At 48.7% G+C, this 24,114-nt stretch overlaps 1 protein-coding gene across 3 annotated transcripts in view; it reads left to right on the top strand.

Annotated features, from left to right (window-relative positions):
- GAB2 (GRB2 associated binding protein 2) overlaps positions 1-21,741 on the top strand; it is a 102,444-nt gene extending 80,703 nt beyond the window's left edge. For 2 of the 3 annotated variants that reach the window (XM_051608039.1, XM_051608038.1), the window contains exons 3-10: positions 2,269-2,509; positions 6,409-6,995; positions 7,986-8,080; positions 8,815-9,097; positions 9,992-10,082; positions 12,457-12,559; positions 13,349-13,474; positions 15,269-21,741. In XM_051608039.1, the coding sequence (XP_051463999.1) occupies positions 2,269-2,509; positions 6,409-6,995; positions 7,986-8,080; positions 8,815-9,097; positions 9,992-10,082; positions 12,457-12,559; positions 13,349-13,474; positions 15,269-15,412 (1,670 nt within the window). In that variant the 3' untranslated portion in view covers positions 15,413-21,741. The remainder of the gene's footprint in view (positions 1-2,268; positions 2,510-6,408; positions 6,996-7,985; positions 8,081-8,814; positions 9,098-9,991; positions 10,083-12,456; positions 12,560-13,348; positions 13,475-15,268) is intronic. The other variant, XR_007888377.1, reaches the window with a different exon arrangement.
- Positions 21,742-24,114: the final 2,373 nt, after the last annotated feature.

Genomic DNA, 24,114 nt, shown 5'->3' with positions numbered 1-24,114 from the left:
CAGTGCAGAAATCACTGGGCTCCTCAAAGTGTTCTGATTTGAACTTGCTGCTAGGAACTGTCTCCTCCCTGCAGCCCTGTCTCTCCCCTTAGGCTGTGTTGGCATAAATAAGTTGGAGCAATTCCTAACTCCCGGGTGTATTTTGGCCTGCCATGACTCTTCCATGCAATGACAAGTGCAGAGCCTGCAGGGATCATGTTGGAAGATTGCTCAAAGCAGAGACACCCCAACCCAGCTCAGCTCACAGTTTTCTCTTCATGCTGGGATGGGGACACAACGCCATCCTCACACCACCCTTGGAAGAATCTTGGCCAAAGCCCAATGTCATGGGCAATTTTTGCCTGTGATACAGCCAAAGACTATCAAGACTGGGAGAACACTCTGGAGAGGCACTTTGGGTGCAGCCCCCCTGTTTTGATAGCAATGTGGGTATGAGGTCTACCATGCTGGTTGACTACAAAGCACCCAATCTGGGACTAAGATTTGGGACTCACAGAGCTCTCAAGACTCTTTTTCCAGTGGGGATCAGTCTGCAATACTACGGGATAAATATTTAATAAGGATGAGGGTTCAGGCACTGCTTTGTCCAAGGACACTGAGACAGCCATTTACTCCCATGAAAAGCACTGGGGAATCTTTAATGCCCATGCAAAGAAGACAGGGATCAGAGTTTTAAGCTCTCATCCCCCACCATTAATGTCAATGTTAAATATTGATCCTTTCTGTGTTTAGCACAAACCAAACAACAGAGTCGAGCCACGCTTTTTGGCTTTTATTAATGTACTTTTTCTGCATTGGGTGAAGTTTGCAGTAATGCCAGGTTAAAAAAAAAAATGTAGCAGTGGGGAAAGAGCATCAGACAGATCGATTTTGTATCTTGACACGATTCAGGAGTCAGTGAAAAATCACCCTGGGTAAAGCAGTTCCTTGTCCAAGCCATGACAGTTGTTTTCGCAGAGAACTCATTTCTCTGTGGCATAAGAAGGTCAGACCCAATATTTCTGTTAGGATCTGGAATTTGAGGGAAGAAATGAAAAGAGATTGGGAATTTGTATAATCCCACTCACCCCCGTGTTGGGGCAGGTTCCCTTATGGGTGTCTGAAGTCGAATTTGTGGAGCAGACAGACATAGTGTTGACAGAAACCTGGGAGCAATCCTTAAACCAGTGATGGCCAAAACCCAGGTGGATTTACCCAGGAAAATACACTTTTCTTTTCTTTTTTTAGGGTTTGAATTTTTTTCTGTGTTCTGCATCAGCACCAAATAAATGTCAATCCCAGCTATTAAAAAGGGTGACTTCAGGGAACCACAAGGAGTGATTTTCACAAGGCAGGAGTGTAAGCACGGCCAGGGAAATCACACATAATCTTCTGCAGCCAAAGATGGATCAGCTTTCCCAAAATATTCTGCAGGTTGCATATTTTCTAAGGTTTGGGGCTTCTCTTTTATTTTTTTCACAGGGTTTACAGCTTGGCTGTAAAAATTCATCCCTGGTTAAAATTCTGGAAGCACATTTATTGGAGGGCTGGAGTAGCCAAGTGATTATTCCTGACCTCTGAGGTATTCTCCTGTGAAATGACTTTAATATTTTAAAGTGTAGTTTTCCTCGAGCAAGGGGAGCTGGCACTGGGAGTCAGGCCTCAGGCCTGCATCCCTTTTTACTAGCAGAAGAAAGAAGAAAATCATTTTAGGTCACAAAATGAATAGAGAACTGGGGAACATGGGAATATTTTTCATCTCTGCCATCATTATGTCTATCCACATTCCCACCCTGTGCCTCAGTTTACCCAGCTGTAAAAGGATAACAGTGATGCCCTTACATAGAGGGATGGCCATGACTTAAATCACATCTCTAAAGCCACCTACAAAAGGTCTCTAAGAAAAGACAGAAACTCCAGTGTGAAAGCTTTGTTCTTCCTTTTCCTTTTAACCAGGTTTTAACAACCCGCTGAGCTCCATGTGAATTAGGCTGTCACCCCCACAGACATCCCTGTAAGCTGCTAACCCGGGAATAAACTATCATAAAATGATAAAATATGATAAATTATAAAATATGGTAAAACATTTCTTTCCCTACACGGTGCCTGTAGCTGTATGTGCTCCAAGCAGAGGAGCCTGCTGCTGAGTGCATCGCTCGGAGCTAGAAGCAAACACCACTAACCTCCATAAATGCTGGAGCACCTAAGTAAGGAAAAATCCCAGGACCACAGGCAGTGGGGTCTCTGCATCTGGCTGCTCACCAGCGTGTGTTTTTTCTCCCTGCACAGACACCCTGAGGACCATTGCCTCCATGAACCATGCACCACGGTCCTCCCCAGCAGAGCTCAGCGGCGCCAGCCACCACCTGCTACGAGAGCGCAAGTCCTCAGCACCATCCCACTCCAGCCAGCCCACCCTCTTCACCTTTGATTCACCTGCCGGCCACCTCCAGAGCACCCTGTCTGCCAGTGCCCCCCAGGACTACCTTTTCCTCCACCAGTGTATGAGCAGAAAGTCAGAAAATGCAAGGTATGATAGCCAACCTAGCAGCCAAGCTCGGGGACAGCTGAGGGAGGGATGAGGGTGAGCGGTTCATCCCTGCTCCATCCTTGGAGATCTGCAAATCCCTGATGGAGAAAGCCCTGGGAGATGGTGTTTTCTCATCATAATTGGGAGGAGGAGGTTGGAGCAGTGACCTCTCAAGCTCCCGGCTTGCCTGGCTTTCTGGGTTGTGTTAAAAACTGGCTGAACGGCCAGACCCAAAGGGTAGTGATTGGTGGCACAGGGTCTAGTTGGAGGCCAGTCACTAGCAGTGTCCTCCAGGGATGAATGCTGGGTTCAGTGCTGTTTAGCATCTTCATTAGTGATCCGGATGATGGGGCAAGTTTGCAGATGACATCAAACTGGGAGGAGTGGCTGATATGTCAAAGGGTCATGCTGACCCAGGTGGACCTTCACAGGCTGGAGAAATGGCCAACAGGAACCTCATCAAATTCAACAAGGAGAAGTCTAAGGTCCTTCACCTGGTCAGGAACAACCCCAGACATCTAAATATGCTGGAGGTCACCCAGCTGGAAAGGACCCAGCTGGCAGAAAAGGATGTGGGGATCCTGGTGGACACCAAGGTGAACATGAGCCAGCAATGGGTCCTTGCAGCCAAGGTAGCAACTTGTATCCTGGGCTGCATTAGACAAAGTATTGCCAGCAGGTCACAGGAGGTGATCCTTCCTCTCTACTCAGCACTGGTGAGGCTGCTCCTGGAGTGTTGGGTCCAGTGCTGGGCTTCTCAGTACAAAAGAGACATGGACATACTAGAGAAAGTCCAGCAAAGGGTCCTGAAGGTGCTGAAGGAACTGGAGCATCTCTCCTGTGATTAAAAGTTGACAGGACTGGGGCTGTTCAGCCTAGAGAAGAGAAGGCTCAGGGGGCATCTCATCATATATAAATCCCTACAGGGAGGGTGCAAAGAAGATGATACCAGGCTCTTGCCACTGGTGGCCAGTGGCTGGACCAGAGGCAATGGGCACAAAGTGAAACACAGGAGGGTCCCTCTGAACATCAGGAAGCACTTTTTCAGTGTGAGGGCACTGGCACAGGTCACCCAGGGAGACTGTGGAGCTTGGAGATATTTAGCCATCATCTGGACATGGTCCTGGGCAACCGGCTCTGGGTGGCTCTGCTTGAACACAGAGGTGTTGGACCTTCAGACATCCCTTCCAACCTCAGCCACTCTGTGATCCTGCAGATGGAGCCCTAATTCCTGCCTTTACCCAGAAAAACCACAACCAGAGGGATGGACAGGGACTGCACCTCCCTGCCCTTCATCCCTGGGGCAGCTGAGACCTTGCTGGGCTTCATTACAGCCCTTGGTGGATGGGGTGGTGTTTCTGAGTGAGCAGCAGCTCTGGACCCAGCCAGTTGCCTTAAATAGTGAGGAGGTTTTTTGGCATGAGGAGTTTTGGCTCATGAGAGCAGCAAGGAGGGAGGGATGGAGAGGCAGTTGGAGCCCAGCTGGCCTGGGGTGAGAGCAGAGCCTGGGCTTTCCTGCTGCAGCTGCCCTCCCCTGCTCGAAAAACAACAGAAAAAGTCTCAGAAAAATTAACTTCAGATGGAGCTAATGGAACAGTGTTTAAAAAAAAGGGCCCTCTGAAGCTCCAGCTGTGAGGACACCTCAGAGCCACCCGCAGAGAGCCTGAGAACAGCTGGGACATGGAGGAGAAGGGAACAGGCACTGGTGCTTTGGTGGGCAGAGACAAGCTGGCCAGCAGCAGCTGCTGCAACTGGGCCAGAAATAATCACCCCATCAATGCACAGTGCACAGGGCTAGGCTGCAGGACTGCTGGAAACCCCGCCCCCTTCAGCTCCAGAGTTCCTACTTTACTCATCCATAAAATGAGGGTAATAGTAGCTAATTGGTGGGCGAGGCTGAATAATTAACCCATGAGGTGCTTCGAGTCCTCAGCCAAAAGGACCCTGACAGAGTCCAAACGTCTCCTGGGTGGACTGAGCTCCAAAGGTGGCAGAGATTTGTTTGTCAGATCACAGCATCACTTGTGGGTTTTTTTTTTCCCCAAATAAGCCCTATTTCTGAGCGCCATCTCGTGCTGGCTCCATGAAACAGAGTCCCTGTTGTCCCTGCAGAGCATCAACCCCATCAGAGCAGAGTAAATCTCCCAACTTTTCCCATAGGGCTGGCACTTTCATAGGAATTTACCAAGTGATTGACACAGGATGGGACTCTTCTTCACAGGGAAATGGTTAAATGAAGCTGGCTGAGTCCTTTCTGGCTGTGAGTGCAGTGGTCTCCAAAAGCCTGATCACACCTCTGAGGGCAAGAAAACCCAGCCCAAGGCTACCTGTCACCTTCTCCCGGGGTGTATGCACTAGTTCTTCATGGCAAAATAATCCTTTCTTTTTAAAATCACAGAATGAATCACAGAATGCCAGGTTGGAAGGGACCTCAAGGATCATTTCTAAGTAGGAACACAGTTTAAGTGAGATGGCCCAGCACCTTGTCAAGCTGAGCCTTAAAAGCGCCCAGCGTTGAGGAATCACTGCCCTGGGGAGATTATTCCAATGTCCAACTGTTCTCATAGTGAAAAATTTTCCTCTTCTGTCCAGTCGGGATCTCCCCAGGAGCAACTTGTGCCCATTACTCCTCATCTTTTCCACATGACTCCTTGTAAAAAGAGAGTCTCCATCTTCTTGGTAGCCACCCTTTAAGTGCTGGAACATGACAATAAGGTGTCCCTAAGCCTTCTTTTCTCCAGGCTGAACAAAACCCATTTTCTCAGCCTCTCCTCATATGGAGTAGAGAGCTTTTTGGAGCTTTGCTGTATTTTTGTCTTCCATGCTGCTTCATCCAGCTCAGGGGAGGGCGCCGTCATCACCTGCGTTCAGTTCTGCCTTGTCTTGCCATCATGTCCCAGTGCTTCTACAGCAATGGTTGCATTTCCCTCAGTCCTGTGGGATGGGAGCTGAGGTGGGGGGAAAGAAAAGCCCAAGTGGCCAATTCAAGCATTTCCTGACTGGAGAAAATGTCATCTGCTGGGGTTAGGGGTGCAAAAAGCCAAGCCCATGGGGCTCTTCCTCTTCTGCAATGTTGGAGCATTGAAAGAGGAAGCAGCAGAAGAGATAAAACAGGAGATTAAACACCTCAGAGGGAACATGTCGAGGAGCAGTGGCTAATGAGCAGTCATTAGAGGACTGATGTCTCCCCAGTGCTCGCCTTCTGTCCTGGCTGGTGTCCCCAGCCATGACCACAATTCAAATCATGCAGTCATTATCAAGACATGGACCTAACGACCACACTGCTCCACTCAACCCAGGGCACTCGAGGGCTTTTATAAACCTGAATTCAGCCCTGAGGTTCATTCCTCCTCTTCTGCAAATCAGAGCTGAAAAGCTGAAAGCCCACCTGGGGTTGTCCTTGCCTCTCCAGGGCTTGCCCCTGCAAGAAGGGAGGGTGGTGGCACGGCTGGAGTCTTTAAAATCCCCACCAGGAATTTTTCCAGTCCCTTTCAAACACATGGAGGGCAGAGGTGTGAACAAGCTTCCCTCCTGCACTATGGAGGGGTGGCCGAGGTGTGATGGTGATGCTGATGGGGCACTGTTTTGCAGCTGTGTTTTGGGTGACTGTCAGGTGGCAGGAAAATTGCTCTTTTGGAGCAATTTGTGCTTGAATAAAAGGCTCATTCCCTCCCATAGCCCCTACCACGGAGGTCAGTGCTCCTACCTGTCACAGGGTCAAGTTGAAGGTGTTTTCAGGACAAAATGGGTTGTGGGCACGCTTGGAGGGGTCTGAGATGTTCCCATTTCCCTGGGGTTGTCAATGGGTTGGAAAGGTGACAAATGGGGGGAGCAGAGCTTGCTGCCACTCCAGGGTGGGCTGTCCTCCATCTCAGCCCCCCTCTCCCCTTCCTCCGCAGGAGCGCCAGTTTCTCCCAAGCTACTAGATCCGCCTTCTTCATGCGGAGCGACACGGCGGTCCAGAAGCTGGCACAGGGCAATGGTCACTGTGTGAACGGGGTCAGTGGGCAGCTCCATGGCTTTTACAGCCTGCCAAAGCCCATCAGGCACAACTCGGAGTTCAGGGACAGTGCGTACGACCTCCCGCGCTCCTTCGGTTCCTACACCCACCCCAAGTCCAGCCTCACCAGCTCCGAAACGGATAATGAGGAGGTCTACACCTACAAGACTCCCAACAACACCCTGTGCAAGGAGTTTGGGGAGCTCTCCACGGACTCCTACGACATCCCTGCCACCCCACTCTCCATCTACCAGATCCCCAGGACATTTACACTGGACAAGAACCACAACGCTCTGGCTGTGGCCGCCAGCGACTCACCTGCTGCGCCGCCCCCTCGACCTCCAAAACCTGGGCAGACAGAGCCAAGGTGGGGCAGCCCACCCCAGAGGCCCCAGCCTGGTGAAAACTCAGGTCTGGGCCCCATGGCAGCCACCATTCCCCGGAGAAACACGCTGCCAGCAGTGGAGAACAGCAGGCTGCACCGAGGTGAATTCGGAGGCGGGGACATGGGGGTGGTTTTGTCCTGTCTAGTAGCCTTGGATGGGTCGGTTCCCCTGGGTTGTGGTAGGGCTGGGGTGGCTGTTGGCATCAGCCAGGGGGTTGAACTCAAAGAAGCTCTCCTCTCTGAGGATCTTGCCCTGGTTTTTCTATACAACAGGCAAGGAGAGGCATCCACAGGGATCTGTCCACTGAGGCTTCTCCACTGACTCTTGGCGTGTAGTTCCTCAAACTAAACCCCAAGCCCACTTGCCCGTGCAGCCCTTCACCAGATTTTGGTGATTTCAGCCATTTTCAGCTTGCTTTTGCTGTAATTCATAACTAGTTTTATCAGAAAGCACTTCAGCCTGGAGTTGCCTTGGTTTTGCTCACCAGATAGGGACATAATTTTGCACATCTCTAAGACCCACCATTTCCAGTGCATTGACGGTGGATGGGTCATGGATGAGTGTGCCCTTTCCTCATGCCTAGGATGGAATACTTGCAAAGTAACTTAGAAGGGGCAATTTGAGAGAAAACATACTCTAAATTATACACACAGCTCCCTGAAATGCCTCTTCAATCTCCTTCTACCTAAATACCAACATTTAGGCTGAGATCAGAGCACATTCAGCAGCAGATAGACCAGTCTAGGAGCTTAGCACCACATCCTCACCCCGTCCTCCCCTTCCTGGAGACTGCCAGCCAATCTACTGAGTGAGCTGAAATGGAGCTCTCTCTTAACCCAGTTTTGTCACCATGATCTACCTTTGCTCCTGAGATTTTGCAGCACTTTGACAGAACCAGGTTAGGTCTGCACGGCACGTGCAGAGCGTAGCAGAGAGCCTATGACAGGCCAAAAACCGTGTCTTCTCACCAGCATCTCAGTCGTCAAGAACAGATACTGCCCCCCCAGTGCCTGGATTTTGTTTTCAGGGGCCCCTTCTATTAGCAGTTGCCCTGGGACACGTTGTGGATTTGTGGTTGGTTCTGTTGCAGCTTCTTCTTGCGAGACGTACGAATACCCCCAGCACGGGGGAGGCAGCAACGTGCAGTCGGTCGAGTCGATGAACGACGGGTACAACTCCTACCTGGTGAGTTGGCCTTGGTGTTGGCCGCCCCCACTGTAGGCACTGTTTGTACCTTACAGATTCAGAGACCTACTGGTTCCAGGTTGAACTTCACAGCCCAGACCTGCAGAGCTAAGTCAAGAAGGGTTTTATTCCTGATCTGAGTTAAAAACATGGTGGGTAGAGATGGAGGGACAACCACCTAACCCAGCACCTCGTGCAGAGATTTGCTTTGCGTGCTTCCACAGGCTGTATCTGCCTGGAGCTCTGGCCCCAAAAAAAGGGCCCAGGAGTTTGGCTTCTTCCTGAAAGTCTGGGATGCTGCTGAGCTGAATTTTGACATGTTGCCAGAACAGCCCCTTTCTGCGCTTTCTAAGACTTCCTGAGCTGGAAATGACATTAAAGCAGCATTTCATACTGCATTTTAGTCATGTCCAGAGCCCAGGGAAAAATTACTTTCTAAGTTAAACACTCTTCTGCAATTCACTCTGATCATGAGAAGAGGTTCAGGTCTGGGTGATTGAGGCCTTTTCCTGAACTTGGGATATTGGAATGTCTTGGAAACAGTGGAGCTGGACCCTCTCAGTGCAAACTGCTGGCCGAAGAGGGGACAGACCTCCTTTTCATTCTGTGCTGGGTTTTTAGAGATGATTTCACCTCAGGAGCATGTTCAGTGATGAGGAGATGGAGGGTTCTATAGTGGGACGGGGTTGTGCAGTGTCTGATGCTCACAGCACATCCTTTGACTTGTCCCCCAGCAAGCCAAGGCAGCGGTGGCCCGCACCCACAGCACCGACTCCGAGGACAACTACGTCCCCATGAACCCCGGTTCCTCACCCCTGATCCACGCCGAGAAGGCCAACGACAATGCCCAAAATCTCTACATCCCCATGAGCCCTGGGCCGCATCACTTTGACCTGGTGGGGTTGTCCTCAGCCACCCTCCCCGTGCACAAAGGAGGAGCCATGGCCCAGTGCCACAGACGGTTGAGTGAAATCCAACCCCCACCAGTCAACCGCAACCTCAAACCCGACCGGAAAGGTAAGAAAGGTTGTTTGTGGGCAGACCTTTCCAGGCCCTTTCTATTCTTGTCATGTTTTGGACTACATCTGTCCTCCTGTGCACACTCTAGAGTCATACGTGGGATGTTACTTGCTACTGCCAGCTCAGTCAGACCTTCAGATCTTACAATCGTAGAATCATACAAGAGAACAACATACAACATACAATCATACAACGTGCACTCATTGCCCAGAAACCAATCGTGTCCTGGGCTGCACCATAAGGAGCATGGCCAGCAGGTTAAGGGAGGGGATTCTGCCCCTTGACTCCACTCTCCTGAGTACCCCCTGCAGGGCTGGGTCCAGTTCTGGGATAGCCAAAATAAGATGGACACAGAGCTTTTAGAGCGAGTCCAGAGGAGGCCACAAAGATGATGTGAGGGCTGGAGCAGCTCTGCTCTGGAAACAGGCTGGGAGAGTTGGGGTGTTCAGCCTGGAGAAGAGGAGGCTCCAAGGAGATCTTAGAGCACCTTCCAGTGCCTGAAGGGGCTCCAGGAAAGCTGAAGAGGACTTTTTTTATAAAAATTTGGAGTGATCGGACAAGAGGGAACAATTTTAAACTGAAAGAGGGGAGATTTAGATTAGATCTTAGGAAGAAATTCTTTCCTGTGAAGGTGGTGAGACACTGGCCCAGGTTGTCCAGAGCAGCTGTGTCTGTCCCCCTCCCTGGAAGTGTTCACTGATTTCCCCCCATTCTGCCATAAATGAGTCCAGGGATTTTGGTTCGGGGTATTTGTCATCAGCAAGGAGGACTAGGGGCTGATTAGCAGAACACAAAGCAACCAACAATTTGTTGGGGATCTTCTCATGCCAGTCATAGATGCTGAATTGTAGGAACGTGCTGCCTCTGAATAAAGGCTTTTTCCCTCCTCAGCAAAGCCATCACCTCTGGACCTGAGGAACAACACTGTTATCGATGAGCTTCCCTTCAAATCACCAGTCACGAAATCCTGGTCCAGGCCAACGTGAGTAATTGTTGGGGTATGAATTCTTGCTGTGGTCTGACAGCAGATACCTGGTCTCACTCTCCCTGGTGTCCACACGCAGCCAAACTGTCACCTCTGCCATGGATTAAACATTCCTGGTTGAATATAAGGGGGTTGTCAGCTTCCCTTCTGCCTCATTGCAGAGGTTTCTTCTGGCCCACCATCTCTTTCTGTTGCAGGGACACATTTCTCATGGGCCATCTTTAATCAAGTTAGAAGTAAGTCCAAACTTAGGATGCAAACCCAAATTTTCCCAAAAGGTGGATGATCCCTTCAGCCCTCATTGTGTTCATTGTGTCAGTTTTAGAAATGTGATCTGCAGAGCTGGGTCATGCCATGCAAACATCTGCGCTGGGGTCAAAGTCCACCTTGCTCAGCACCCTACCCCCATCAGGGACCAGCAGGAGCTACTTGAGAAGAGGGGCATTTAGGAAATAATTCTTTCCTAAAAAATCCTGCCACGCCATGGTTTTGGGGCTCAGGAGTTTCCTGGTCACACCGTGGCCAGACTTAGGACCTGAGTCAGATGCTGTTAAAGCAGAGGGGCTCCTCTCTCAGACCTCTCACGAGCTTAGTCAAGTGTTGTAAGAGCTGGAGGCATATTCCTCACATCACAGATGGTGGCAGGACGATGAATTTGTTTAGGTTGGGATTTCACATGAAAGTCCAGCATGTGGCCGAGCAGCTAGTTAAGATCCCTTGAAGGCATTTCCTGTTTGTGGGATCTGACAGCTCCTGGAGAACTGTGGCTCTGACACAAGTCCTGTGGTCCACAATGTAGACCCAGCTGAGCCATCCCAACTTGGCCTCACCAGGGGCACCATTTCACATCCAGTTCTTCCCCGAAACCCCCCAGTGTAGTCTCAAAAGCTGGGGTGACACTGGCAGGGTCTGCCCAAGCTGTATTTTCATTGCCTTGAAAGCAAAGCCTCTCCTGAAGGAAGCCTGCAGTGCTAAACCAAAGCCCTTCAGAGCAAAGTCTGCTGGCCAAAAACAACAGGAGTCACACCATTCCAGTTCTGCTGCTCATTCCTCGCCCAATGAAAGGCAGAAGCAAAGCTTGGCTGCTGTGACTCCTCTAATAAATTGGATTGTGTGGAGACTGACTGCAGGGCATGAGCTGGAATCACTGCAGCAGGAAACAGGGAGCAGGGTTTGATTGACAAGACGTCTGACCCTGGAGAAGCTAATGGATTTTTCCCTTATCAGCTGATCACGTGGCCCTGCCTTTACTGCAAAGCAACAAATGGCTTTTTAAGACACGAGCTTTAATGCCAGACACTGATTGCATTATGTTATTCTGTATAATTAGATTTGACCAATTGAAAGCAAGACGATGCCTCAGAGGTTTTGTTTTCCAGCAAAAGATTCAGAGAGAGCCCGGCACTGTAAACAATTCCTGGAGCTGTGGTGAGGCTGGAGGTGAGAAGCTCCACCAAGGCTGGCCCTGCATCCTCTGCAATGAAATATTTCCTGTGAGATAAAAGAGTTCATGGAGCCTGATTAAGGTGGCTAATAGCAGGAGAGTTATGGGTACATAGCAAGCAAGGTGTTATTAAAAGTCATAGAATCATAGAACGTCTTGGGTTGGAAGGGACTTATAAAAGCCATCTAGTCCATCCCCCCTACAAGGGGGGAGGTTTAGGTGGGATATTAGGAAGCACTTCCTCATGGAAAGGGTGATCAGACATTGGAATGGACTGTCCAGGGAAGTGGTGGAGTCACCATCCCTGGAGGTGTTTAAGGAAAGGCTGGATGTGGGACTTGGTGCTATGGTCTGGCTGATGTGGTGTTGTTAGGCTGGACTTGATGATCTCACAGGTCTTTTCCAGCCTCAATAATTCTGTGATTCTGTGATAAGCAGGAACATTTCCAACTAGATCAGGTTGCTCAGAGCCCCATCAAGCCTGACTTTGAATATCTCCAGGGATGGGGCCTCCACCACCTCTCTAAGCAACCTGTTCCAGTGATCCACCATCATCATATTAAAGAACTTTCTTCTCATGTCCAACCTAAATCTACCCTTTCCTAGCTTGAAACCATTACCCCTTATCCTATCGTTACATGCCCTAGAGAAGAGGTCTTCCCCAGCCTTCTTATAGGCCCCTTTGAGGTATTCAGAAAAAAAGTCCTAAAAATAAAAATATTAAAAGACCAAATCCAGTGATTTCTGACCTGTGATAAGGTCAGATTAGGAGAACTTCAATACCACTAGCTCTTCTTCATGCCCAGTCCCCAAACCTGGGCGTGGCGACGTTTGGAGGCACCAGGTGCTGCTTTCTCCCATCCTTCCCCAGTGATGGACAAGCAGCCCCTGCAACCATCATTAACACATTGACCCTTGTCCCTACAGCCAGACCTTCAACGCCGGCTCTCTGCAATACTGTCGCCCTGTCTCCTCCCAGAGCATCACCAGCACTGACTCAGGAGACAGCGAGGAGAACTACGTGGCAATGGTAAAGGCCCCACAGCTGAGATGTATGGTCCTGGCAGGACAGGACATACACATTCCACAGCTCTGCAAACACATTCCTAGCTCATGACATGGAATTGCTCAGACAGCACCATGTTGAGCACGGGTGTACATCTTTATATGCAGCCCTACCTGCATAGAACAGTGGCTTTTGTTCCTAAAATGACACATCCCATTGGGTTTTTAACTGTGTATGAGAGTAGGAACGTGTATCACCTATTTTACCAGCAATTAACAGGTGATAAAAATCTCTAAGCACTGTCAGGATGTATTTTCCTAATTTATGTTGATTTTTATTCAGAGGTATTTTTTTTTCCCTAATAGCTTCTGACATCATGTTTATGTGGAGGGCAGGGTCTGTTGGAGCAGAAGCAGGGAGTGGCCCTGCTTGCAGGGAGGGGATTTTGTCCCTCTTCACATTGCTGCTGACTTGAAGCATATTTTTGGGGCTGTGTAACTAGGAGAGTAGAGGAAATCTGTGCTCTCTGTAATGTGAAGCACAGAGGCAGCAGAACTGCTCCAATATGTCAAATCAAGAGCATGAGCTGGAAATACTTGTCAGCACAATATGCAACATATAGTCCTCCCAGCAGTTCTGCACACCTGGTCCCAGAGGCAGGTGAGCACATATCCAGACTGGGACCTCTTTGAAAAGTGCCACCAAGGCATTTCGTGGCCAGATTTGTGTTAATTCCTTTTTAATTCCTTTTTTTCCCCCCCCCTTCTTCCCATTTTAATCCTCGTTATCTCTCCTGTCTCTTCCCTGCATTAGCAAAACCCCATTTCTGCTTCTCCTGTTCCTAGTGGCACCAACAGCCCAGCACCTAAAAAGAGTTCGGGGAGTGTGGATTATCTGGCCCTGGACTTCCAGCCAAGCTCACCAGGGCCACATAGAAAGGTATGGGGGGGGGGAGGGGATTTTATAAACTGCTGATTAAAAGGGATGCATTTTTAAAGGGTTTTTATACACACAGGCAACAGGATGGTCTCAAGCCCTAGGCACAGAGTTGGCAAGTGCCACAGCAACCTCAGAGGTGTGAATTTTCCTGCAGATCTGCTGCTACATTTATTCTAGGTCAGACTCAGTCTCTGTTGCATGTCTGCAGCCTTGCTGGAAGTGTCACCAGAAGCATGGATGTGCAGGGGTTCAGGGATGTTCATGAGACCAGAAATTCAGCTGGAGGTTGTAAATTTTGTGCTGGACCACAAGTTCAGCTGGAGAATATATATTCAGGGGGTATCCCAAGAAGTATCAGATTTGTTTTCCCCTCCTTTAGAACAACAGTTCCTCCAAAACCAGACTTGGGCTTTCCACCTGAGATACTTTCTGGAGCTCGTTCAGAAATTGCTGGGCACCTGCCTCCTGCCAGTCAGGTGCTTTTAAAGCACAAACTGCTTTCAGAAAGTGAAGCTGATGTTTAAAAGCCAGTTTATGTCGAGCTGATGGAGCCATTGCCCAGTGAGAAAGAGCTGTGGGGAGAAGATGGGTCAGGCATGGGATGTCCCTACTCAGTGTTATGTGGAAATGCAGAGGAAGAAGCTCCTGAACAGCCAGGTTTGGGTGACTTTCCTCCATGTTCATACACAAGGGAAATAAACACCATATTAAACTGAATCATGAGAAAATAGGGTAAGGGAAGACCTCATGGCATCCACATATTAAAAGGAAACTATCTCTCCAGAGGTGACAGATCAGGCTTAAAAGTCTCAGATGATGGAGATCTCACAACCTACCCAGCAAGGCCACATACCAAGATGGAGAGGACACCCCAGGGTGACAGGGTGGGCTGGGGAGGGCCCAAAGGCAGGTCCTGCTGGGTGTCACCCTGAGCAAACTAGGAGAGACTGGATCAAGCTAAGCAGTACCTGAGGGAGGGGATGGAGAAGGACAAGGCATTGTATAAACCTTTGTGAGAACCACGTGTGGTTTGGCCTTGACTTTCTCAAACACCACCTTGTTTCCTAGGCAAAGCATCCCATTGATTAGATCTACTTACTGACAATTGTCCCTTGATCGTTTCTTTCTGCCTAGCAGCATTTCTGCAGGAATTACCAACTTAAATTCTATCCCAAGCTGGAAAGGTCATTTTAGACCTTCAAAAAGCAACATCTGGCTCCAGTTGCAAGCAGCTGGGGGTCTCTGAAATACCTGTAGGGGCAGAGAAAGTTCCAGGAAACTACATGAAAGAGTATCTCCTCATCCCTCAATAGGTCTCTTTGGTCCTGCAGACATGTCTTGTTGTTTTGGGGATGAAAGTGGCCTAGTGCCATAACAGTGCAGGGTCAGCACAGCTAGGAGGGAGGGAGCTGGGATTTTTATGTCTATCTATAAGAGTTCTTGAGTTCTTGACAAGAAAGTGAGCAAGATGCAATGCTGAATTTGTAGGATCAGCAGTTAGATGACACGTTTGCAACCAAACATTCATGTCGCAGAGTTGGCATGAAGGTAGAGACCAAGGTGCTGTTTCTACCCTCCCATTGCACCGCAGTCTCATGCAAGCAAGATGCAGAGCAGACTGAAATCTTTCCTCCAAGAGCCTTTGGCAAATTAGAGGGGGGCTGATGCGCTGTGGAGTCTGCAAGAAAGCAGGGGAGGTGCCAGTGGACTTGCAGCACCTGCGGGAAGGAGTGAGAGGGAAGAGCAGAGAGCTGATGAGTGACCAGGCAGTGGCCATGTTTCTCCTCCCTGCAGCCCTCCACCTCGTCGGTTGCCTCAGATGAGAAGGTGGATTATGTGCAAGTGGACAAGGAGAAGACCCAGGCTCTGCAGAGCACCATGCAGGAGTGGACCGATGTGCGGCAGTCGTCGGAGCCCGCCAAGAGCACGAAGCAGTAGCGCCTGGGGCAAGCAGTGAAACAGGCAGATGTCCTGGTGGTTGTTGTCCCCAGCTGGGGCCTGCTGGGCTGCCAGCTCCACTTGGGCTGGATCTCTTAAGACTCGACTGCAGAGTGGAGGGGGTCTTCATTTTTTTTATATTTTTTTTTTCTTTTAAGACAAAAGGAAACTTAATTTCAGGGGAAGACTTGGCGGATACTGTTTGCCAGTGATAGAGACCAGATGTGTTTGGTGGCAAGGACTGTGCTTTAGCTGCTGGATGCACTATCCAGGAGCTTGAACTTAGCAATACCAGTTTTCACCCTACACATCTTTTGCTTACAGCTATTAAAGCCACCGTCTACGTGCTAGCACTGCATCATCTCTCCCCGTCTTCTTCCATGCCATCCTCCCAAACCATGCCATCCACCTTTGCAGCATCTCTCATAGGACATCATCCCCAGCTCTGATCCCCCATTCCTTATGGTTGCCCTCTTCTCTGCCTCCTCCCAATCCCAGAACTGAGCAAGGGCCATTCCTTGTGAAATCATTGTTCCATCTCTTGTAAATAATGTGTTCAAAACCTCTGAGAGCTATTCTCCTCCTGATGGAGGAGACAGCCTCCATGGGTTTGGTTGTGGTTGTTCACCTTCAGGAGCCTGAAAAGCATCCAGAATGTCCCACTGAGCTGACTTTGAAGCCCAGGACTTGTCCCATCATACACACACATAATATGGCAGCACATGCTCACACACATACATGCATGCATGAAACAGCAAAGTTTGTTGGGGTGTCTTCTTCTGTTTATGCTCTCCAGCATCTCTCAAAGTCAGTGGGCTGGAGAGATTGGCTTTGGAGGGCAGAATTTAAGCCCTGACCCATGGCCTATCTGAAACCAATTGCCTTTGTATCTGGCCCTAAGAACCAAAATCTGCCCTTTGTGTCACCAAAAGAAGCCTATGAAGTAAAAGTTCTACCTCTGTGGCCATCATGGGAAACTCTATGGTTGAGTATGAGGAGCACAGGGAGGCTCTGGAGACCCTGTGTATCTGGACTGGCATGAGGATGAGTGACAAGGAGGGGGTGGGAGGCTGTTGCGAGGACTGGGAGAAGGCAGAGGCTGGACTGCAGAGGATGGTCTTGGGTGAGGAGGTCTGGTGGAGTGTATTTTGGAGGAAAGGAGTAGAGTAATTTAAATGTTGGTTGATATGAGGCCTTAGGCTTGGGAAGAGGCCAGTCAGGAAAGTGAGAGCAAGGTGTTTCAGTATTAGCTTTGATGTAGCATTATGGTAGGTTTGTGGTGGGTGCAAAGGGTTGGACTAGATATGTTTTCCCAATCTTCAGCAATGATTCTTCAACCCAGAAATGGGGCTGGTTGATGTTAGTGACCCTAGGCTCTAATTATGGGTGGGAGTCTGCTATTGCCCCTCGCCAGCATCCTTGGCACATCCAGGCTTGGAGATGGCTTCCCAGGCAGATGCTGGGCGCAGAGAGCTGAAAAGGATGAGACAGTTTACTGCAGAGATAATAATTCATGATCTCATGAAAACAGGAAGGACTGATGATTGCCATGGAGCAGCCTGATTGCCAGACAGCAAGTGTTGACACAAATAAACAGGCCAACCACAATCCCAGAGCCAAACGAAGGAGACATTAGAAAGATTAGGTAATAATGTTTATGAGGTGTCCCTGCCCATGCAGGGGGGCTGGAACTAGATGATCTTTAAGGTCCCTTCCAGCACAAACCATTCTGTGATTAAATAGCTGAAGCTTTTCTTTCTGCAAGCTGAAGCCCTCCCAGTGCCACGGGCTCTTGTGCCCCACCAACACCACCAAGCTGCATTGATTACTGATGCTTAAGCCTTAACACATTTGTTTAAGATTGGTCTGAGTTTGGAAAGGGCCAGAAGTGACCCACCCAGGGATAGGATACCAGTCCCCTAAGGGCTGCCTGCTGGTAAAATAAGTCTTGAACTTCCAACACCAGTTTATATTTTCTTTTCACGTGCCATGAAAGGGAAAGATATTAATGGAAAAGCTCTGACGACCCTTTTAAGACACTGAAGTGTTGGCCTTTTACAGAAATAATGAAGAAAGATCCCAGTGCTCATGGGAAAGCAAATAATGATCTAGGATTTGAAATAAATTTTTAAAAAAATACCCAAAATGGGAAATTTAGCACAGCCAGATGCTTTTTGAAGGCTGGGGAGTGTGTTACAGCCTGTTTCTTGTTGGGGGCCTGCAGGCTTGCATGGTGAGCTAATAAAATGAAGAGCAGAGTACAGTGCTTTATATTTCTATAGCCCCTTTCATCACTGCCTCTCAGGGGAGACTAAACATTGGGCCTGATCCAGAGCCCACTGAAGTGTGTGTCAGTGTGTGCTCAAGTGGCTGGGACCAAGCTCCCCATCCTCAATGAAATTGAGAGAGAAGGATGATGGGACATGCTGGTTGTATTTCCCTGCCAAAATTGTGCTGTTCTCCTCTAGCATTAAAACGTAGTCACTTCTGGGGTGGATTGCAGCAGTAGTTTGGGGAATGGCTCCTCATGCTGCTTTGGGTCTCTCTCCATAAAACAGTGCAACTACTCTCGAGACAAAACTGAGCCCAGCTCCAGGCTAAACAAATCTTGAACAGGACCAAAAGCCAGGGGAAATCAAGTGATAGCCTATACTCAGATTGAGTCTTTTTCTCCACCTGGGAGATGGGGAGCTCAACAAGTCCCAAAGGTGTCTTGGAAGTGGGTAGGAGAGAGGAAGGCAGCAGCAGGAGTAATTTCTGATGGTTCAGTGGTTTGAGAGCCAACACAAGGGGTTGGGATGTGTTTTGCTGAGTGGGTGCCCTGTGCTTCTGTGCTGGGACTAGGTGCACGCAGTGCCCACTATCACATTTAACCCAAAGCACTAGTTAAGACTAGAAAAGCCCTTCATGGTAGTGGAGAAGCTAGTCCTTTTTCTCCATGTCCCACAAAGGTCTGTATTTGTCCATGGAGCAGGCAGTAACATGGGACAGCTCATTCCCCTGGGTCACCTCCCTATTTAGATGATTTGTTGTCATGAGTGTTCCACTCACTCTCCCTTTGCATTTGTCAGACCAAGGACTAAAACAGTTTCAGAAGTAGCTGTTTTCCAGCTGCTGGTTCCTGGTCCCTCTCTTTGCAGTGAGGCCTGTGTTTTCCCAGAAAAAAAAAAAAAAAAAAAGAGAGATTCTTCCATTTTTTTTCCTGCTAAGCCCCAAGAAAACGGCTCCTCCAAACGAGGTAGCAGCCCACAGACTCTATGCATTGCCTTATAGACATGACTATATCAACTCCCCTGAAAGCAGTTAAGTAATCAATGGCTGCAGTGGAAATAGTCATTCCTGGTGGTTGCCAAGCTGATTACAGCAGTCCCTGATGATTAATGTTTGTGCAGTATTTAGTCTTAAACCATATTGAAAAGCAGCTGCTTTAATTACACCGACTGCCAAGAACTTTGTCCTGGAGGCACTGATTTTATCACATCCACTCTATGCTTGGATGCTCAAGTATGACTGACTTTTGTTAGAAATAGGAATTTTAGGAAGCTGAGAACATTGCAAATTATTCATTTTAATTGCAATTGAAGTGGCTTGAGTCTTCATGTCAGAGCCTGCTCTTCAGCTCTATGGTCTCATTTAAGGAAAGGGATGTGCTTGCATGTGTGTGTGTGCTCATGGAGAAGGGTTGTCTGAGAGACAAGCAGCATGAGATGAATATTTAGTTTTATGAAGAACCAGGGCTGTGGCTCAAAGCTCTCCCTGAGCTTTAAAATGACTAAGCTGGTGGGTTAAAAGGCAGAAGTCTCCAAAAGTGTGTAGCCCTTGTTGTGAGTGTGTGACTGCTCCTCATGGTTCCTCCATCTGGTGAGATGTGTGACCTGCTTTGCAGTTTATTTGCTCTGAACTGACACTTGAGTGTGCAGTGGGAAATACATTTCCAGCTCTAGATAGATACCTGGCTTAGGCTTAGTCTCAAGCTGGACAGAGAAAATACATGTGAGTGAAGATTGTGCCAGGGCAAAGCTGAATGCCTGGCAGAAGAGGCCAAATCTGGAGCCAGAACCAAAAGGTAGCTAAGGGCATGGGGGCTACCTGGGATGGATTTTGACCCAGGGCCACCAGCCACTGACAAGGGTGATGTGTAGGGGAACATGAGGTGGGGAAGAAAGAAGGCAGAGGAGCTTGCCAACAAGATTTGAGTCTCGATCCTCATCATGTGCTCCTGTGGCATGAGCCTTAAGTCAGAGATTGGTGGGTTGTGGAGTGGGTTTTTGCTCAGTAAAAGCCATGCATTGATGGGACAGGAGCTCCCATCACTCTCAGGGCTTACCCAGGGCACTTCACCCTCCTGGGGGTCATCCTGCCTGACAACATGATGCCTTGACACTCTGGCTTTGAGGAAACCCTGGTCAATGCACCCAGCTCTGAGCTGGGCAGGAGAAGCCCTACTAGAAATATGGTGGGGAATTGGACATGCTGGGAGACACCTTGCTCTGGGGCTCCATGAACTGATTATGGGGCAGCAGTGCTATGGCTTCACAGGGTTGTCCTGTGAGGTGTCACCTCTGTCCTCAGAGTTTTCAAAACCAGGCTGGATCAACCCCATAGCTGACCCTACTTGGAGCAGGGGGTGTGACTAGAGGCATCTCTAGAGACCTTGTGCTGCTGGGGCTGAGCAGCAACTCATCCATGTGAGGGAAGGGGACAAAGGTATTGTCTGGAGCCCTATAGAAGCCAAGTAGCAAGGCACATCTCAACCTCTAAAGCCATACCCCACAGTGAGGGGACCTAATCTACACTGGGGTCCTCCCTTGCACCTCAGAGAGGGCTGTCTGGCCTACATCACGTCCTCCAGGACATGGACACGTAGTCCAAGCAACTGGGGCACAGCTTGAACCTCTCAATTTATTAGGATAGACATTGACCTAGAGCTCTCTCCAGCCCCACAGCAGCCTCTACACCCTGGCATCCCAATCTCTTGAGCATACCAGGAAGAGCTGGCTTGCTTTGGCCACCCATTGAACATGGCTCCTTGGAAGGGGCAGAGACATGTCCAGGTCTCATGTAGTAGTGAGCTTTGGTAGGAAGTTGTTTAAATAGCTCCTACGTCCTGCCTGATCTTCCTGGCCTAGGAGGAGAATAAGAAGATGGTTTTCTGAAGTAATTCTTGCATTGAGTTGATGTTTTCCCAACTGGTGATGTTGCTATTCCATGTATAAGCTGACACTCAGCCACACTGTGTGTCCCATTGGAGGGATGTTGTCTGGATGAGATGGGTGCAGTGGGGCTGTGCCTATGGAGAAGTCCTACTTGTAACAGGAAGGGCAAAGAGCAGAGTCTAGCCCCAACCCCACCCAGAGGACATGCATGGCCACCAAAGGGGTATCAAGAAAATCAGAGGGACCATCAAATCACAAAGGCCAAGAAACCAGCTTAGAGCCCCTGATGAGTCCATGTGCCTTCTCTGCCCAGAAAGAACCAATCTGCCCATGTGTATACAATGACCTTGCAATGGTTAAAGAGGCTCTTGCAGGTAGAGATGTGCACCCTTTGGTCATGATGTTTAACTTGGCCTGGAGCAGTTCATCCCTCCATCAGCTTGTCCTTGGTGGCTCATCCTTGTAGTCACAATTTGCAGCTCCTAGAGTTGTACTGTTAATCAGGTTGCTACTTCAGTGGCTGCTCTCCACAAAAGTTGTTATCTAGCAAGGTTTCACCAAACATCTCTCCCTCCACCAACCCATGGCCAGACAGTCCTGGCCCATGGTGCCCAAATTTTAACACCAGTCAGCAATGTCTGGTGTAGAAGCTGAGCTGCATGGCTCCATCTCTTGAGCCAAAAGAGCTTCTCAATAGACTTCCTTCCAATCAGTACTCTTAATTTTTTATGTGGCCAACACTAACATGTAAAAGGTTCATTTATAGGCCAGTGGGTTGACTATATAGGAGAGGTTTTCTCCAAGACCAGGAGATAAGAAATCATCATTTTTATTGTCATTCTTTGGGTAACACCACACTTTATCATCAGGTGGGATGAGGGGGTTCATTTGAACTCTGTATCCTGCTTTTTCTCCAGCTTGTAAAATGAAGATTTTTAGCACTTATTTCCCCACCTCACAGATGCATCATGAGGTGTAATTAATTGGCATCTAATAATGCCAAGAGCTGTTTGGAGTCCACATGCAATGGCCAGGCATCATGTGGTGCTACCCTGCTTTCATGCCCAACATCACACCCAACAATGCACATCCCACTCTGCCAAACTCTTTGAAAACCCCTCATCCTTCATGATGAGGGGCGAAAAACCTGGCAGGACCTTCTCCTGAGAAGGCTGGGGGGGGGGGGGGGATGGGGAGGGAAGCTATTTGCACAGTTTCAGTGTTCTGCTGCCACATTGACCCTGAAACTACCACGTTTTGGACGTGGTGGCTAAAGCACGTTGTGGAGAGGGGAAGGGAGCAGGAACCTGGGCTCCACGGGGAGCCGGCTGGTGAATCCTGTCGGGTTAGGACCAAACCTTTAGAGTAGTTAATGTCCCACTCAACCTAGCCCCCTAGCCAAGGGGCCCCCGTTGACTTTGGGCATCATTGCGTGGGCAGAGACCCAGCCAAATTAGGGTAGTTTTCTCCATTCATTCCTTAACCTGCTGCGAGGGGGGAACCGGAGCCCCGGCTTCGAAGCCGTCGCGCCGGCAGCCAATTCGCGGGGATGTTTTGTGTGTTTCAAAGCCTATGACTGTTCTTAAATGAGGAGTATTTTTAATTATTGCTTGGTTCTTTTTCGTTGTTCCGTTTGTAGAAGGAAGGACAAGAGTAATCTGTGGCAAACTGTACAGTACATGTCTTCTTGTGGTGTTACTGTTTGAATGGTTATTAAGTTTTCAAATCACTGTGGACAGCTAATCACTTAAATTATTAATTTATTCTTCGGGGTTTTGTTGTTTGTTGTTTGTTTGTTGGTTGTGTTGTGTTTTTTGGTTTTTTTTCTAAGTAATTTGAAACAATTATTTATCCTGTAAATCGGTCTTGAGTGAAGTCTAGATAATACTTTTTTTGCTGTTAATAAACATGGTACATGCCTGACATGAGGGTGATCTCGTTTTTAAGTACTGTATAAGCAACGGGGAAATAAAAGAATGATAGAAAAAGACATTTCTCACTGGTGCCTCCATGGATTCCAAGTGGGGAGAGAAAGGCAGAACTAAAGACCAGATCAAGTTGCATCATGTAGCACCTTTAAAGCTTTCAGAGCATCTTCCCAGCATGTTGCCAAATACCTCCTACAGCTTCTGGCGCCTGTCTGTGCATTGAGGGTCTTCAGGATGCAGTTAAAGCTCTTCCTGACACCAGAACCCAAACTGTCTGTTTTTCAGCTGCTGAAGTGAATTTCCTATTATGTATCTGCTCCAGGGATACACTTTGATGTGTGCAGGGTGAGTACAAATGATGTCTTCCTCACCCATCAGGAGCTCAGCACCTGTGAGCCCCAGCTCAGGACACCAAATCACCCCTAAAACATGAGCACAAGAACACACAGAGTGTTTTTCCACAGAGTTACAAGTTCAACCCCCCCCCTCCTTCAAGACACTCATAGTTACTTTAAAAAAAGAAGACAGCTGGGGAAAGACCCCTTCCTACAGCACAGCCCCTGAACCCCCCTTTTTTAGACAAGAGTAGCATCACCTCACATCTGCAGCACATCTGGGATCCTGAACCTGGGAGCTGAGGACTCCACTGGTGGCTCTTCTAGGCCAGAGGCATGTGTGACACCGTGGGCCATGCTATCATAAATGATATCATAGGTACTTTACCATTATGCCATTTACAAATATTAGTGTTATTACTAGCATTAAGATTGTAATTTATATCACATGGATAGTAATATACAACACTACTACTATACTAGACTTCTTTAAGACTTTTGATGGGATCTCCCATAATATTCTTACCTCTAAACTGGAGAGAGATGGGTTTGATGGATGAACCATTAGATGGATAAGGACTTGGCTGGATGGCCATACCAAAAGAGTTACAGTCAACAGTTCAGTGTCCAAGTGGAAACCAGTAACTAGTGGTGTCCCTCACGGGTCTGTACTGGCACCATTACTATTTAATATCTTCATCAACAACATAGACAGTGGGATCAAATGGGCCCTCAGCAAGTTCATGCATGACACCAAGGTGAGTTTATACTCCAGAGAGAATGGATGCAACCCAGAGGGACCTTAACAGGTTTGAGGAGTGGGTCTCATGAAGTTCAACAAGGCCAAGTGCAAGGTCTTGCACCTGGGTCAGGGCAACCCAAAGTATCAATACAAACTGGGGGATGAAAAGATTGAGAGTAGCCCTGCAGAGAAGGACTTGGGGGTACTGGTGGATGAAAAGCTGGACATGAGCCAGCAATGTGGGCTGACACTAAGCCTCTATGTTGAATTAATTAATTTCCTTTATTTATATATAGGAAAGGCAATAAAAGAATATGAGAGTATACAGCAGAGGTCTGATCCCAAGTGGCCTCTCTAGCAGGTTTCCTGCTCACATTGTCTGTAGTCATGTCTGTGCTTTGCCTTTTCCTCCACAGCAACAGAAGATTCCCACCCCAATACCCCATGGTCAGGATCAGGTCCTGCACCCAGGGCCTAAGGCACAAGTCTTGAGCTAGAGAAATCTCTACTACAGGCACAAGGGAGGAGCAGGCAGGGACAA

Source organism: Apus apus, chromosome 1, assembly GCF_020740795.1.
Source record: "Apus apus isolate bApuApu2 chromosome 1, bApuApu2.pri.cur, whole genome shotgun sequence".
NCBI lineage: Eukaryota > Metazoa > Chordata > Aves > Apodiformes > Apodidae > Apus > Apus apus.
Note: the sequence above shows the minus strand (reverse complement) of the source record. Positions and strands in the feature narration are given on the sequence as shown.